The 17,496-nt window shown below is 50.2% G+C and overlaps 1 protein-coding gene across 1 annotated transcript in view; it reads left to right on the forward strand.

Annotated features, from left to right (window-relative positions):
• Positions 1-5,983: 5,983 nt before the first annotated feature.
• Positions 5,984-17,496, forward strand: part of EFNB2 (ephrin B2) — a 45,872-nt gene continuing 34,359 nt past the window's right edge. Inside the window, exon 1 of the mRNA XM_030036348.2 lies at positions 5,984-7,268. Coding sequence (XP_029892208.1) covers positions 7,141-7,268 — 128 coding nt within the window. The 5' untranslated portion in view covers positions 5,984-7,140. The remainder of the gene's footprint in view (positions 7,269-17,496) is intronic.

Raw genomic sequence — 17,496 nt, forward strand, 5'->3', positions numbered from 1 at the left:
CCTATGCATTTTTGTTTCCTCTCCTCTTCAAAAAGCAAGAAGCTAAGTTCTCATACACGCAGCTGTGGTACCTAGCATTTTGTTCTACCTCACTAATTTGCTGCTAAATAATAACATTTGTTCTTTACGCTTAACATTGCGAGGCTTAGACTCCGAGAGGTTATTTTCAATCCCACCTTTAGGACTACTGTGTGGACAAAATCACAATTAGATGGCCCTTTCTGCTGTTCCACACCTCCCTACCTGTGTGTCCTTCCCTGCTGCCCTCATAAAAGGAAAAGCAGCTAATGTTTATTTTTCTGTTGGGCAGAAGTTCAGGTGGTGGAAACCGCTGCCTCTTTACTGTCCTAAAGCATGCTGCGTTTGTTCCATAGCCTTTTGTAGACCCAGTGTGGGTCGATGTCACATTTGCATTATTCTGGGTTTTGCTTTCTTTTTAAAATTACTGTAGGACTTCAGGGATACTATTGATTGCTAGGAAAATAGAGGTGCGTGCGGTTTGGGAGGGGGGTAAATTGACCTTTGGTGGTAGGAATTGAGATGTTCTTATATTCCCTTAGAACTTGATACCCGTCTAACACAAAGCAGGTTAGAGCATAGGCTGATGTTTAGGTAGTGATTAAACTGAATACGAGCTTGGGGTGGGGGGGTCTACAAGAGGAAATTGACTTACCTAAAAAAATTGCTATTAGAAATTGTGTTGGCTGTTTTAGTTTTTCTTTCAGTACAGAGTTTGAAGTTTCAACTTCAAATTTTGGTTAGACAATTTTTGGATTGTTTTGGGGTTTTGTGTTGTGTGTTGGGCTTTTTTTTCTTCCCCCTTCCCTCCCCAAGGAGGCAGGTAGGCATTTTTTGTTGCCACCTACCTTGAGCAGTATTCATTTCCCTTACGTCATGACAGAAGAGATCTTCGCTTTCCCAACCCCTGTTCATAAATGCCCTGGAGACTTGTTTTAATACTGAACAATGCATCTCTCCGGCAGAGGCAGGAGCGAGCGGAAGGCCTTAACGGCAGTATCCTAGCAGTGTGCTGTTACTTTGGAGATTTGTTAAACTGCCCTTTGAACTTCCCATGTTCGTTACCATCATTTTTCCAAGCACAAGTGGAAAGCTGACTGCTGTGAAATGTATTGGAGAGCTGATGTCCTTGAAGCTTAGCAAAGCAGAGGCAATTAGGTTGGCGAGATGTCTTAAGGTGCCAAGCAACTGCGTACCTACGTATAGACAGATATGTCAGTCTTATCTTACTAAAGTATCAATACTTTATTCGCTCCTATCTTCTCTTGAAAAATAAGGATCTATCTTCGTTGTCTCTCCTTTTAAGCTTTGTGTCACCTCGGACACCTCAGCCTGCCTATCGCCCTTGCCAACGCAAAGATCGTAAAGCCCTCTTTCTGATGCTATTAATGTGCCCTCTTACCGTCATTTCAAGTTTCTGTGCTGTTTTCCGCACTTTCACCAAGTGTGAAGGCATTGGTTGTGATTCACTCTTAACTGCATGGAGGGTCTCGTTAAACATTTTCAGAGTATTTGGGGATGTGTTGTCCCTTTGGCAAGCAGGAGGAAAATGATTAGCTCTGTTGCTGCAGGGTCTCAACTCAGTGCACGTTCAGGTGAAATTCAAGTTGATAAACACTCTTCAGTTCGCATTGCAGAGGTGATTTCTTTCTGAAGAGAACGGTAGAGCTGCCTGCGTGCCCGAGGCTCATTCCAAGGCAGGAGGATATGGTCCAAATGCCTGGGCTGGTACAGTTTCGGACCAACAGGCCCGTCCAGCTGGAGCAGAACCGTGGCTTTCACGCGCCTCTGTTCCGATTTCGTGCCAGTACCACCAAATGCGTCCACGTCAGGGTTATCCCCTTCTTCCCATCCCACTGTTTTGTTAGCCAACTGAAGGGTGCTGAGCCTCTGTTGACATTTCCGTCCTGAACAACCTAATGCTTCCGATCGTCTTTCCTGGACTGGCATGTTGAAGCGAGGGTTACACTGGCTCAGCAGTTAGCTCTGCGCAGGGGGGGACAAACCCTTCTAAAGGTCGGTTGTGTAGCAGAAGTTTGATCCCTGGTCTTGTTTCCCATCCCACGTATCTTGTTGTAGACCACGAAATAATGCAAGAATTTTTATTTTCACAGAGTGAAACTGAGGATCAGTCTAAAAATAAGTCAAACAGAGTTAAAACGCATGGTTAGGCGGTACCAACTTTTTTTCTGATTTTTATTACAAGGCTGCTTGAATTTTGTGGCTGTATTTAGGAAGAGCCAAGCTCATTTTCTAAGAAGCTACACGGTTATAAAACAGACATGGAAGAGACCAGTTAACATCTAGATAAATGCTCACTCTACCTCTAAGTGCAGAAAATCCATTGTTATAGTGTGAATGGTATTTTAGGAGCTGTTTCAAGTATCCGGCATACTTGGCCTTTTGTACAAACAACAAACAATCCCTTTAAATCAGTAAGTGTCAATCATGCAATCATTTGTCTTTATAAAATTTAGCAATAATTGTATCTATTGAGTTCTTTCTTTTCAACTTTCAACATTGGTAAATTTTCCAGTAACGGTGAACGATGGTGAGCTTTTCCACTTCATACAAAATTTCATGTGCCATGTATTCTCGTTGCGGCTGTTCAGGCTGATGTTTAAAAGAGAATTGGGGGTTGTGGGCCCAATCCTGATCCCGTTCGGATTAGCTGCCTTTTTGTTACAGATTCCGTAGGATCAGAGCCAATATCTATGTCCTTATTGCCCGCGTCGCTGTCGGAAAGAAGCCGAAAGGGGTCATTCAGCGAGAAACCCGATTTTGGCCGTGAGGCCGGCTGGAGGACCAGAAATAAAAGGTTTCCGCGGTGCCGATGGCAGAGTCCCGTTTTTTCCCCCGAAGGGAAAGACGGGTCTCACCTGCTCGCCGGCCCCGCTCATCCACCCACGCACCCCCCACCCACGCCCGGGCGCAGGGGACGGCGGCCCCGCTCCCACGGCCCCGCGGCAGGATTTCCTCTCCCCCGGAGCCTGTCCCCCGCGAGTTTGTCTGCCAGGAAACCGCGTTCTCCGCGAAACCCGAAATATCTGCCGGGCCCCTCCTCCCAAACACCCCCCCGAGAAGCCGCCGCTTCCTCGCTTCCTACTATTTGTGAGCTTTTCTTGTTTTTAAACCCCCCGGCCCCGACGCGTACCCTCACGTCTCCTCCGTCTCCGGGGCGATTCCCGCTGCTCCTCGGAAGCGAGACGGGAAAGTTGGAGGCCGATGGAGCGGGGGGACGGGGACGGGGACGGGGACGGGGACGGGGACGGGCAGGGACCGCGACCGCACCGCGGCTGCCCAGGGTCTCCGCGCTCCCACTCCCGGTCCCGGTCCCGACCCCTCCTCGGACCCGCAAATAACTCCGCGGCTCAACAAACCAATAAATTAAAAAAATAAAATAAAACAAAAAGAAAGCAGCCCCCAGCCCAACCGCGGGGATCGGCCCCTCCGGCAGAAAAGGATGACCGGAGCGGGGCGGTCACCGAGCCCGCGTTTCTTTGGCTGCCTTAACCTTTGTGGCTTGGGTTATCTCGGAGATAAGTTCCTGGGTTTCTCTAGGTTCTTACTTAAAAAGTGACTTTATTAACGCGGGTTTCTGTACACCTACAGCGTGCATCAATAGGATGCTGGAGAGTAAACAGCTGTATTTACGTAAAATGATTAGCCTCTGGACAATAGAAGTCGAGCGATATATTTAGCTACAGGAGGATATTTTCAGACAATACCAGGGCTCTTCATTTCCTCTGGTTTACTTAAAGCAAGGATACGGGGAGTTAGAGGTCACAGTTTACTCACAGCTTTTACAAAACACCGCTCGTAACCTTTTGCTTCAAAACAAACAGCAGAAGCAGCAGCGCAAAATTGAGGTAAACCTATTTTACACGTCTCCGTCGTTAGAAGCGTTTATCAGGCTCGGTGTTTACACTGGCTTGCGACTGGATACCCACCGTACATTTGCTTAAAAGTTTAATAATTAAGTGATTTCCTCCCCCCACGGGCGGAGCTCTCCTTTGATGCCCCTCGATGTGCATAGATACCCCAGCGCCGGCTCCCACTCCAGTGCTAAGTTTCCGTCCTGGGAATCGGATCCTTTTCCACCAAATTGCGTCGCCGGATCTGCAATTCCTTCCTCACTGCAAATTAAATTTAATTAAGCAGTTTACTTAAAACGTATTCGATGTTTTGTGTGGAAAAGCAAACTTGATTTCCTCGTTTCCTTGAGCGGTAGATTTCATTAGAGAACTACCAAACACAATTAACACAAAATCTATGGGGCATCGAGCGCGCCTCAAATCTCCTTTTCCCTTCTGTAGCAAGGGAGAGGAGCGGGGGGGGGGGGGGGGAGGGGCTCAGACACTGGGTTAGTTAAAAAAAAAAAGAGGGTGGTGGTGGGGGAAGCAATCATTTTCTTCCAAATTGATCAGGGAAATAAATTAAATAGATTATGGTGCCAGTCCTTTTCCTTATAAGGGCTTCTTCGCCTTCGTCCGAAAGCCGAAGGAGCACCACCACTGACCCGGTTTTTAAGTAATTTATTCCCGTACTTCTTCGGGAATAAAACTCTGCGAAACCGGCTCTTTTTTACGCTCTGTTGCAGCGTGCTCGGTGCGTGCCTCAGCTGAGCGGCAGGGAAACGGGAGAGCGCCGTCATTTCCTGGGATTTCGCTTTTAATCCCTTCTGCAGGTACGAGCTTGGCAAGAAATCCCCGCTGGAAGAAATTCGGTAATACCCCCCCTTCGTTTCACAGCAGCCGCTCCGACATCGCACCCGCCAGCCTTTAAGCCGGGGCACAGCTCTCGGCGCGGACCGTGTGCGTCCCGTCACCCACCCGGGGCCACCCACCCGCGACCGGCCGGCATTCCTGCGGCGCGGGGAGCGGGGGGAACCGGCTGGGCAGGGCGGGAGGCGCGGGGGGACGGACACACACACGAAGGGACAGACACGGGGACAGGACAGCCGAGGGGGGACCGCTCCCCCCCCCACGCCCACGCCCCGCGGTGTGCTGCCGCCGGCCGCTAGTGGGAGCTGTGGCCCCGTGGAAGTGCCGCGGGAGCTGCCGTGCGCCGGGCACCCAGCGGCGACCCCCCCCCCGCCCCGGGGGGGAGCATCTCCAGCGCTGCCCGCGGGTTGCTCCCCCCGGCCAGAAATGGACTAAAAGAGCCAGGGGCCGGTTTGATGCGCGGGGTCCGGAAAAGAACGGGGTCCTAAAACTGACACCCACCCCCCCCCAAAAAAAAAAAAAAAAAAAAAAAAAAAAAAGGCAAGGCAGCCTGCAGCCGCCCCCAGTGCCGCTCCGCGTCCCCGTGAGGGGGCTCCGCGCCCCCGGCCCGGTGTCGCGCAGCCGGATGAACTGTGAAAACCGGGCGAAGCTGCGGGAAGGGCCAGGCGGGACCGAGCCGGGGGGGGGGGACACGACACACGGAGCCCCCTTCCCCCGGCGGGACGCCCGCGGAAAGTTGCGCGGGGAGCTCCGCGCCCGCGGAGGGCCGGCAGGCGGGTTCTCCCGGGGGGGCCGCGCCCCGGGCGAGCGGGGAGGGTGCGGGAGAGCCCCGCCGCTGCCCCCCCCCCCCCGGCTCTTCCAACAGCGGCGTGCTTGAAAACCGCTCAGGTTTAGCGAAAACGGGCGTTGGGGTGGGTTTTATTTCATTTTATTTTACCCCCCCTCTCCCCCCCGATTTCTCCCCGCGTGGGCCAGCCGCGCTCTCCCGCACGGCCCCAGCGGGACTCAGAGCGAGCGGGCTCTCCCCCATCACCCCGCCGGGTTCGGGTCCCGGTCCCGGTCCCGGTCCCGGTCCGGGGGGTGTTACCTGCCGGCCCCGCTCGGCCGGCCCCGGCGCGGCCCCGCCCGCCGCGGCGGCGGCGGTTAAGTGACACACGCGGCGCCCAACCAGCGCGGCGGCCCGGCGGCGGCCCTATGAGCGGCGGCGGCGGGGCGGCGGGGCCGCGCTTATATGGCTACGGCGGCGCGCTGCCGCCGGCCGCGCTCCTGCGCCGGGGACTGGCCGCGGCGGTGGCAACAGCGGCAACAACAACAGCGGCGACGGAGGCATCGCGGCTGGAAGGCGCCGCGGAGGGAACGGAACGGACCGGGCCGGGCCGGCCGCGGCTGGTGCGCCGCTCCGCCTCCGTCCTGCTCCTCCGCGCCGGGCTGCGCGGCGGCGCAAGTCCCACGCCCGGCTCTCCTCCTCCTCCTCCTGCCGCGGCGCGCACTGCGGATCTCGCAAGGGGAGAGAGACAGAGAGGGACGTTTTGGCGCTGCGACCCCCCCCCCCCCCGCGTTTTGTTGGCTTTGTGTTTGTTGTTTTTTTTTTTTTTTTCTAATTTTTTTTTAATTATTATTTTTCGCCCCCTCTTTCTTGCCCTGTTCCGCTCCGGGGGCTTTGCCGGCGACAAGGACAGCAGTGCCCCCCGGGGAAGCCGGAGCCCTGCCGATGCGCCTCCCCGGGACCGGGGGAGCTGACTCTCGGAGTGGATTTATTGACTCGCGGTTGGTTCCGAGCTCCCCGAAACAGCCCGGGCTGGTGCCTGTGCGGATTGCAAACTGCGGAGAGCAGTGAGAGACACGCAGGAGGAGCCTCCTGCCGAGGCTGTGTCCCTTCCCCCCCCCCCCCCCCCGACCCCTCTCATTTCTCTCCCCGCCGCTTCTGTCCTTTCACCTTTTTTCACTCCTTTCCACGCGAGCCGTAGACACTGTGAACGCGTATGGCGCACTGGATCCAAATGGGAGTTGGCAGTTTGAGTGGCATCTTCCAAGGCAGCCGGGAGACCCCCGGTCAGAGGAAGGACTGAGGCGGCTGCGATTTTTTGTCGTTCTTGCTGTTGTTACTTCGGAGGTAGCTTGGATCTTACCTCGCGGGAGAGTTTCCTACGTGCGAGTGGCAGACGTGACTCAGTAGATCTGCTTGCGGCTCTCACCAAGTGCATCGTCGACCCTTCGCGTGTGATTTTTAACTGTTTTTATTTTTTGATTCTTTTATTTTTCGTTCTTTCTTCCCTACCGATCGTCCCGGCTGTTGGGATACCGCCCCCACCCCACACACGCCCCGCCGTTGCCGCTCAGGTGCCGGGGCAGCGGCGTTGGCGAGGCTCCGGGGAGGGACCCGGTGCCGCCCGCCACCATGGCAGCGCGGCGGCGCGACGCCTCCGCCTGGAAGTACTGCTGGGGAGTCGCGATGGTGTTGTGCAGAACCGCGCTGGCCAGGTCCATCGTTTTAGACCCCATCTACTGGAATTCCTCCAACCCCAAGTAAGTTCCCATCCCGCTCCCGCCCGCCGCCTCCCCCGGGGGCCGGCGGTGCGCGGAGCTGGGGGGGCGGCGGCGGCGGCGGCGGCGGCGGGGGGGGGGTGGCCGGTGCCGCGGCCGCCGGGAGCCGCGGGGATGGGGCGGGGGAAGGCTGCGAGCGGCGGCCGCCGGGGACTTGGGCCTGGGCTTTCCCGGGGCGGCTGGTCGGTGTCACGGCGGAGCTGCCCCGGGAGGGGGGGCAGCGGCAGGCTGGAACCCGCGGGAGTTCGGCCGGGAGCCGCCGCCGTCCCGTCCCGTCCCCCCCCCCCCCCCCCCCGGGGTCGGAGCAGGGGAGGCGGGCGGCGGTGGGCGGCCAGGGAAGGGGGGGTTCCTCTTCGAGTTGTCCGTCTGCGGGTGCGGACTCATCCCATTGACTCCCGCGAAGTTCCAGCTGCTTACGGCAGGGCTAAATTTGGTTGTGGAGTTGATGGTATGGAGGCACATGGCAGTGAGTAATGAAGTAAGCATTACCCGTCACACAACCATTTAGTGTCATTCTTCATTAACAAACCCAGGCGAAAAAGTACATGCGTTCCCAGGACTTCACTCGCAAAGCACACTCTTAAAACAGAAGCGTATCCTTTAAAAAACTTCTTTACTTAAACGTACAAAATTCTTGCTGTGGGGAAGAGGAACTTTTTGGGAAGTGGCCCGTCTTTCTAAAGAGAAATCCGAGTCGGTGGTGAAAAAGTATTCCTACTTCTCTTTTTGTCCCCTTTCATTTTTGACATGCAAAATAAAAGTTGGCTTCTTTCAGTTGTGAAATGCTCTGAACTTCTGTGATTAGAACCACTGTTTTAGAGAACGCAGATCACGGGGGGGGAAGAAGTGGTCTGTAATGAGTTTAGGGCGTTTTACACCAGAAATGGGTTAAAATAACTTAACTCGTGCTGTGTCTTCACTTCTATGTATTTGAAAGCAAACCGTATGCATTGTGTTAGCTGAATTTCGAATTTCCGATTAAACCCACGTCTTGTTTTCCCGGGGGACTTTTTAGAGGCAATGTAGGGTGGCGATGAGGCAGGGCGAGCGGAGTGAGTGTTTCCTGGCTCGGGGGTTAACGCTGGGTAGGTGGCAGGGTCTCCGGGAGTGGGGTGGAGATTTCAAAGTTCGGAGCAGCATCTCCAGTTTATCAATGACGGCTGGAAAGCAAGACTACTTACCTACCCTTGCTCCCACTGAAGGAAAAACTCACTGCAGATTTCTGCCAGTATTTTTTCAATAATGGACATATTTTCTGTAAAGAATCTTACAGAGATGCAGCAAAGTTTTCTGATCTTTTTAAAAAAAAAAAAAATTCATATGGAGACCTGCGGACTGCTCAGTCCGGTGGTTTTATTCCTAGCACTGTGTGACAGATGATCGTTTTATCTCTGCGCCAGGCGGGAAGCCAGTTAAAATAAAGTTTAGCTCCAGCCTCTGGCTCGGCGCTTCGCTGCTGCCGCCCAGCCAAAGCCTTCCTTTGCCGTGAGAAAGGTACACGACGTGGCATCCGCGAACAGAGCGACCTCGCCGCAGCATTCTCGACAGTCGGCGGCTGCGAGCCGGGGTCGCGTCGCCCAGGTCCGTGGGCCTGCCGGGCCGGCACGGAAGGAAGGAAGGGTCCCGGCGGGGAAGAGCAAAAGGAAGGGTCCCGGCCGGCGCCCGCCGCCGTCCCCGGCCCGGCCGGTGCCTCCAGAGGTCACTGTGCCAACGCGGGAGAGCCCGGGCTGCGCCGGCCGCTCCCCCGGCCGCTCGCCGCCGTGGCTCTCGTTCGCCGGCGGGGACGGGAGGGCGCCCGCGCCGCCGCGCTCAGCCCTCCGTGCGGTGCCTGGGGATGTGCTTCCCGTACCAACTGCGAGCGGCGTTCCCGTTTGGCTGATTCTGAACTCCTTGATTACAAAAAAGGTTTGGATGTTGTTAATGGTAGATCTAATGATAGTACCTAATTACTTTTTCAACTTAAACGCGCGCGTAAGAATAGGCTGTGCTGTTGATGTAATTGCGTTTTCTTGAGTGATTCATCGAGGCTTAATCACCACGGTGAAGAAGTACACTATTAAAATTAGTCTTTTCAATTGCTGGGGCTAGTGATTTATAGGGCACTCGCAGGCCCAGAGTTCGAGGAAGCTTACAAACGCATTACTGATATTGCTGCCGGTGAGACGGCTCCGCTTCTGGGAGCAGGATTTCTTACTAATTCTCGTCACAACTGCTCGCCTGAAGGATACTGAATAATTTCTCCTTAGACGAGGTTGTCCCCGCTCTGGATTCAGGCTGGATGTTAGCTCGAGAAGTAAGCTGCTGAATGGGTCTTGGCATAGTATAATAATAAAGCTCCTTCCTCGGTTTGAAATAATAACTATCTTCGGTGCCGGTTAATTTATTCAGGGAAGCTGTGCATTTAACTCTATTGAAAGCCTCAACGCATAAATCTGCTGAACAGGTAGGCAATTAAATGCTGGGAGAAGTTGTTAGTCAGGTTAATATAAAGTATGAAATAATAAATTTTAGGTGAAGGTGAACGTATAAACTGAATTGGTTTTGCACAGAAGTTGAGAGGTTATAATTTCTAGCAGGTGGCTGGGATGGAGAGCATGCGGTAGCCATTTGAACACCGAGCTCCCTCCCCCTTTCCGCCCCCCCCCCCCCTTCCCTTCATAGAGATCTGCTTTTATTGCCTCGACCAAATCGTAAGATTTAAGTGACATACATAAAATAATTATACCTGCGACTTTATTGCTCGGGAGGTTAAACATCAGTGTTGCAGGATGGTTTTGGTACACTTTACAGACTTGGCCTCTGAAGAACCTTAGATCTCATGATCCTGAAAACACAAGAGAAAAATTGCTCTGAGGACTTAACTCCTGTTGACACTTTTTAATGGGGGACTTTCTGCCTGTGTTGTTTCTGCCAAGACAAACGATGTATATAGATAGCATGGCTTACCTCAGTTTCACCTCACAAGGCCTCAGCACCACCTTTGGCACACAGGACGGCGCGTAGTGGTATATGGGGTGCCTTTTAGTCAGCCGGTGGAGAAATCTCATTGAAAAAACCATTGCTTATGTCCAAGTGTCGCTACTCACTGCGTGCTATAGGCCGGTGAGCAAAGCGGTTCCCTTTGGTGACATGTGGAAGGTTATCCTCACAATTGGTGCCTTTGACACTGATTAAGTTAGATTATATAGCTGTTTTTCTCTCCCTCTGATAACCAGTTATATATGGGACATTTCACAGCCCGCCTCTGAATGAATGCTAACATGTCAGAAACTGATAAAATAAACTACAATTGATGACCCTGTTAAATGTTCTATTCAGTAGCATATAGACTAGTCTGCTTCTCATTGTATCTGAAATTCTTATTTTTGTAGGTAAACAAATGCGCATTCACTGCGGATTGAATAGCCCCTTGAACTATGCTCTGCAGTTTGCATTTGGGTTAATCTTGTCGGTTTTAATATAGAGAGGGGAAAAAAAGGAGAAAGCACCAGGGGTGGAATTGTTAGTGCTTTCACATCCACATTCCTCACATTTTGTCAGGATGATAAACTGTAGGTAATGGACAGCCGTTGTTTCACAGGACAGGCTAGCCAGCCGGAGCACAAAGAGCTTGCTGAAACGATATCTCACAACATGTTTGGGAGCCTCTCAGCTAGACGAGAATTTATTTGGGAGCCCTGTGTCGTGGGACTGCACTTTCTAACCTCGGCAATTACAGCTTCAAGCTGGAGAAACAGGAGTGGAAGGTTAAAATGATTTAAACACATGCTCCTAAATTGTACCCAAAACATAGCTGTTGACACTTGGCATGCTAATACAAGGAGTGAGTGGTGGCTTCCAGGCCATTTGATATCTCTGGCATTCGTAGCCAGGTCTCCGAAGCACAAGTGAATTAGCAAAATGAATTCAGAACAAACTGAAGGCCGAATTCTTCAGCTGGTTATTTTCCTCTGCCTTTTATACATGGAGTATAATTGCTATATTATTTATAGTAATTATCTTAAGGCATGTTATCTGTAAGCTGTGCTATGTTATTTCACTTTGTTTAATGAACTAATTGCCTTTAGAAAGGCAGTGACTAAAAGTCAAGCTAAAATCACTCAAGTTCTCCGTCTTCCCACACACAAGAATGCCTCCCTCTCCCCCCCCCCCCCTTTCCCCCCCCTTTTCCTGTTTCATTTTGAGGAAGTCCCATCACTTCAGGTGTGAGGGATGGTCTCGAATTCAGCCCAGGCTCCTGTAATGGGAAGTCAGGGGAGGACCCGAGGTGGCTGCCCTGACATGCTGGCACAGAGAGAGACCTGCGCAGCAGCCAGGGCCAGGGCTGCTTTTGGGGCTTTTTTTTTTTTTTTTTTGGAGGATCTGATCTTCCTGTGTTGTGCAACCTGCAGTACTTGAAATTGCTTGTTGCAAATGAGAAGAAAGTGTTCTTCTGAAAAAAAAATAGTGATTAAAATGTTATTCATGTGTGCCTAACGTCTGCCTGCCTTGGCTGCTGACATAAAGAAACCTGTTTTTCTGGTCATTTATCATACATCTACATGGATTTGCTTATGAGCTCATTCTTTGCGAGGCGTTGTGGAAACTTAAATAGGAATGTTAAACTGCTCGAAATATTTTGATTAAAATACGCAGTGCCACAGAATACAGACTTTTAAGCGGAACACTGTTGTCTTGAGCAAGGGGAGGTTTTTCTGGGGGGGGGGGGAGGGAGTGGCAAGGGAGAAGAGTTTTGGGGGGGAGTTGCATGGAAAGCAGAGGAAGGGAGGGATGGCAAATGGACAGTGTCAGAAGAGCTTGGAAAAACTCCTGTGGCTTCATTGTCTCTTTAAAGCCAGAGAACACAAAGACAAACGCAGTTCAGCCTTTCTCCCATGATGGAAAATGTAAACCGTTGACACAGCTCCCATGTTTAACTTGTTTAATTCTCATTTTAAATTCAGTACTATACCAGCCGTGTGAACTCTGAAGATTTCTTTAGTAATCCATTTTGTAGTTCCGAATCAAAAACAAAGTGAAAAGGTCTGACACAATTTGCTTTTATTTTTAGGCAAATCAACCCTGGTCATAGTTAATAAGGGGATTACAACCCAGACTAGGTCTTTACAGATGTAATGTAAATCAAGGGCAGAGTATAAAGAAACTGATCCCTTTTGATTGAAGTATGGTAAAAAGGCATAGAGAAACTAGCAGCAGTAATCTGATTGTATGGCAATAAAACCACCATTTTCTGTCTTTCAGATAAAAATAATGTGGTAAATCCATGCAGTTCATAAGATGTAAAGGCAGATAAAGGGTGATGCCATGGCAACATATAGATTAGCTTGATGTTAGAAATGACACGTCTCTGAAAGGGGTGTTGGAGACGAAGGGCCTTGCTCCGGGCTGTAAGGTATTATGTGAGAACCACACAAAACTTGGGGGCCGGGATTAGAAAGTATGAAAGGCCTACTTGTGGCTTGGGATGGTTAAAGCAGTAAAGAAAAGCTGCTCAGTTCTTGCTCATTGGTGGCGTATAATATGGTAAAGATAGATTTCATTTACTGCTTTCTGCCGAGATGGGGACCGATTAAAACTTGAGATGGCTGCAATTGTTAGGTGTGGAAGATTTTCCTTTTTAACTCCTGCCCTAGCAGCAGCCTTTCTGAAGAATTAGCTGCACTTGGGGTTTGTTGCCTTAATCTGTTTGGGCTTTGGGCAGGGGCATGCTGGCAAGGAACAGAGAGCAGAGGGGATAGGTAGGACCGGGGTTATCTGGAAAGAAAACAGACCTTTTGATTTCAGCTGTGTTTCAGGCTGGGGTCTCCATCTCGCACTCCATGGGAGCAGCAAAGATAAACATGCTGCATTGTCTGTGCCTTGGCCAGGTGATACTTCAGCATCTCTTGTGTTTCCCATCCTGCAAAAGTACAAAAGAAGAAAACCCAACCAAAACCCAAACCACAAGCAAACCAGCATCCATTCCTATTTACCAATAAAGCTGCAGATAACCAAATTGATCTGGCTTAGTCTCTAGGTGGTATTTATTTCCGAAAGGCAGGCTGAAATCTAGAAATGAATGAGATAAGCATCTGCCTATCCCTCCGCCCCAACTTAAAATCATTGGGATGAGTTTGCCGTCAGCCCCTGGAGTTCAGCCGGCAGACAATTTAGCCATTGTTTTGTCATTTACTTTAAGCGATCTGCGGCTGTAAAGGTAGTAAAATACCTCTCCTAGTGCAGCTGCTTGGATTTTTTTTTCCCCCTTGCCTTTTCTCTTCAAGAGCCTTCTAAATAGTTAAGGCTTGCTTTTCCACCCACCTGACAACCGTGAACAGCCACAACTTAAAGTCAGCATTACATTGCAAATCAGGGGCGCGATTCAAACGAGAAATATTTACTTTATTGCCTGCTCATTTCTGTGCTAAGGGGGGAAGGAAAGCACTCTGCATTTGTTAGGCAGAGTCTAGACATAAGGGGAAAAAAACACCGAAGCCTACAATAACAGTTGTGTCTTTCTTTAGTGGGAATGAGCCTGGGATGAGCTCGGCAAAATGGAATTCATGCTGTTTCTTTGGCAGCGGCTTGGACACTTCTTAAGTTTGAGGGGGTTTTTTCCTTCCTTTTCTGGATTTTTTTTATAAAGATGTTGATTACATGCTTGAATTTGTCATTCTTAGCCTACCCTGTAGTAAGCTGGAAAGCTTCACAATTCTGACTGAAAAGGGAACCAGAACCAAAACTGTCAAGCTGCTGGTGCCGAACAAATGCAAAATAAACAAGTGCATATAGGGAGCCGAACAGATTGGCAGAATATACGGGGCCTGAAGAGCTGAGATACGTCTCCTCTCTTGCAGCTTAACCTTCACAAATGTATATCAAAAGACCCGATTCATTTGCTGAAATTCTCCAAAGCGCAGGGGCACTCTCATCTAATTTACAGGCCGGTCACATCCAAGCACCTTGCATTCTGCATTTGACAATGATTGCTAATGGGCCATTCAACTAAAGTATTTGCTTGTTAACAGGGAACAGAGCATGATAAATGTCCAGCAAGCTTGCGGCCTCCTTCAGCTTTTCAAATGCAGACTGGTGCATATTTATGGCAGGCAAATGACAAAGGGAGACGCTGAATTACTCTGGCCTTATGCTTTCTGTTCGAACAAGGGTTAAAGTAATTAAAGAAATAATGCAAAAACCGATGTCCTTTGTTTGCCCACCATTATCCAACATTTAGCTTTCGAACCTGCCCGTCACGTCACGTTTCGGAGATGTACCGGATCGGGCTCGGCGGGTCTGGGAGAGCCAGAGAGGGGGCCGGGGGGTAATGCCTCTTCGCGGGGCCCATGCCGGGCAGAGCAGGCCCGGGCTCCGCGGGCCCCTGCAGAAGCCTCCGCAGGTTCCCCTCGCCCGGCGCACGCGTTTTTCACTGACCTACAACTCCAGGGTGTACTTAAAACGCAGAGGTTTTGCCATTTGCACTCCTGTTCCCTAACTGGGGGGGGGGACGACCCCAGCGCCAGCCCCACAAGGGCGGAGGGGCGTTGGGGACACAGGCCGGTGGCCCCGGGTGCGGCCCTGAGGGCCAGGCCTGACGCCAAAATGGCGGAGCGGGCCGCGGCCTTGCCGCTGCGCCTCCGCCCCCGGGGCAGCCGGGTCTTCGACACCGGCCAGCGGGCGCGCAGAAATTCCCCAAGCCTGAGGCGTCTTCAGGGTCGCTCTGAATTACGTGTTACTTTTTGTCTTTTTTTTTGGTGCTTGTAAATGCGCGCCTTTAATCTTAGCCTGATTTTCGACAGTCTTCGAGCAGACTTAGGTGCAGTGTTACAAGAGATAATTTTAAATTCCGTATTCAGACGTGTCATTTAGTACTTTACGTTTCTAGTTGCAAGTAGATAAACATGTTCAAGGCTTCTGTCTAGCTCCTGTCCAACTCCATCAAAATACCTCCAGTGATTTCAGTGAGTATTACATGAGCCTACAAGGGCTTTACATTATAATTGTTTTTTCGTTATAGGCCAAATCTTAATTTTCTTGTAATGAACAAAATCTATCATTTCACTCGAGGAAAGAGAACATCCAGGGTTTTTTTTCCCCCCCCTGTTAACTGTGCTGCAGAGAACTTTTCCTTTGATGTGATTATATACTTTGTCAAAGACAGCAAATAGGGGCAGGACCTCTATCTTTTTTGGCAATCCTGGCCAGCCGACACCCAGTGTTTATTGCGGTATCAGCATGATAATTATAATGCAGCTGATTTAAACTTTGATGTAATAGTCTATGCTTTCTTCTGGTCTTAAATGTAGGTTCCGAGCCAGAAAAGATAAAGGCTGGTAGAGGATTATGTTGCTAGGTGAATCATTCGTGATGTATGGCATATACATAACTATAAGATGGGTTTTCTACCTATAGTGTTCTTTTGAAATGTCTTGTGGTTAATGGCTAAAATAGGATTTACAAGACTTTATTTAGTAGGATTCAGAGCTGTGTACACTTTAAAGCATAATCAAGTTTTATACATCGTCAACAGAAAATGAGAAATTATATGGCTTGTCTTACGCGGGAGGATAGGTTAGGTGGTGGAATGATACGTTAGGCTGAAAAATCCGTGATGCTGCAAATTACTTCTCACCGTTTTGTTAGCTTTTGTTTGAATAGTGCATTTACTCCGGTACCCAAATCAAAGAACAGCGGTGGGGAAGGTGAACAATGCACTGTAAAGGGAAGTGCATGTTAAAGCTAATAAGAGGGATTTAAAATTTATTATTATTATTAGTTAAAGCCCATTCGCAATTGAATGCTATTTTATTTTGGATTGGGAGTTCTGCCAGACTCCAGCCTGTCAGAGCTCAGAAGACTCAAATCAAGTCCAGGCCTATTTCTGCAGCAAACGGGAATCCTGGCTCCTTGCCTGTGGATTCATTCAGGAAGACCCATCTGGCTTTTGATGTTCTGCAAGTTTGAAGCAGTTTGTTTAAGGAACCTATGCAGCGAGCACTGATGAAAGCACACATAACTGCGCTTCTGACTCTTCGAGTGGTGCATCGTTTCACATTTTCATTTTTGCTGGTGCTTGCCATCTGCTTACCTACTGCCTGAGCAGCAGTTGGTTTCTATACCTGACTGGATGAAAGTGTAAATTTGGAGTTGGGAACATCTTGACTCCTTTTGAGGATTTGCAATCCCATAGCATTCACTTTCCGCACTTCGGTTGGTTTCTTGATGTTTAATTAATTTCAGTTTAGTTCATAAGCAGGCTAGCTTAATCGCTGCACAACACCTGACCTTTAGGTTTTTGGGGGTTTTCTTTTTCCAAGGTATTTCCAAGCTATATAGATGAGCTGGACAGGGAAGGTCACGTTGGCAGGCAAGATTACTAGTCTGCGTGATAAATATTTTGAAAGAGACGATTTTTAGTGGTAATCGTTCCTTCTATCAGACAGTTTTCAGGCACTTTTTGAAGAAAAACAAAAGCCGAATCTTCATAAATTTGTTGCTTATTACAGTCTTTTCCATTCTGTGGATTGGTCTGTGACAGCAAGGCGAGCAAGATGGCACTGACGCCTGACTCGGGAAACCGTCCTTATTGAGAAAAGCTCGTGTTAAGCATGTGCTGAATGCTGAATATTTTTGCTGAAGCGGGACGAATTTAAGCATGAGCTGTCTTGAACCAAGGCCAGAGTGAAAAGGTTTTTTGGGGTTGGACAAATACAGAACTCTCTGAAGCTTCATTACGTTTTTTTTTAATATCAGAAAATGATGTCAGAAGCTACAGCCCTGTCTGCATTTGGACAGAGTCTTAATTTTCCTGTGGCTTGCCAGTAGTCAGCGTAGCCTTACCGGTGGTGATCCCTTGTGCCGGCTGGGACAGCTCGAGCGGGTCCACCAGCTTTGCTCCTGGAGGTCTGGCTGCAGCAGTAGCTCCGCTGGAACCCAGTTTTCTGTGCTTTTGCTTGCAGTTCGGTGTAATGCCAGCAGCACATTTCCACTGATGACTGATTGCTGAGAGCGACCTAGCTGTTCCCAGGAGCCCGGGTGACCGCCTGAGAGAGAACCCAGTTTGCACAGAGTGCACAGGCTGAGCATTTTGTTAAAATGCCAGTGTCTGGCAATTTCAAATTTCAATCAGTGGGTTCAAATGGAGTGTGGCTGGAGCTCCCGCTGTCCCCAGCCGTCTGCTGAACCCCTCTGATGGACTCTTCCACCCGGGGTGGGGATGGCCGATCTAGTC

This window comes from Aquila chrysaetos, chromosome 14 (assembly GCF_900496995.4).
Source record: "Aquila chrysaetos chrysaetos chromosome 14, bAquChr1.4, whole genome shotgun sequence".
NCBI classification, from domain to species: domain Eukaryota; kingdom Metazoa; phylum Chordata; class Aves; order Accipitriformes; family Accipitridae; genus Aquila; species Aquila chrysaetos.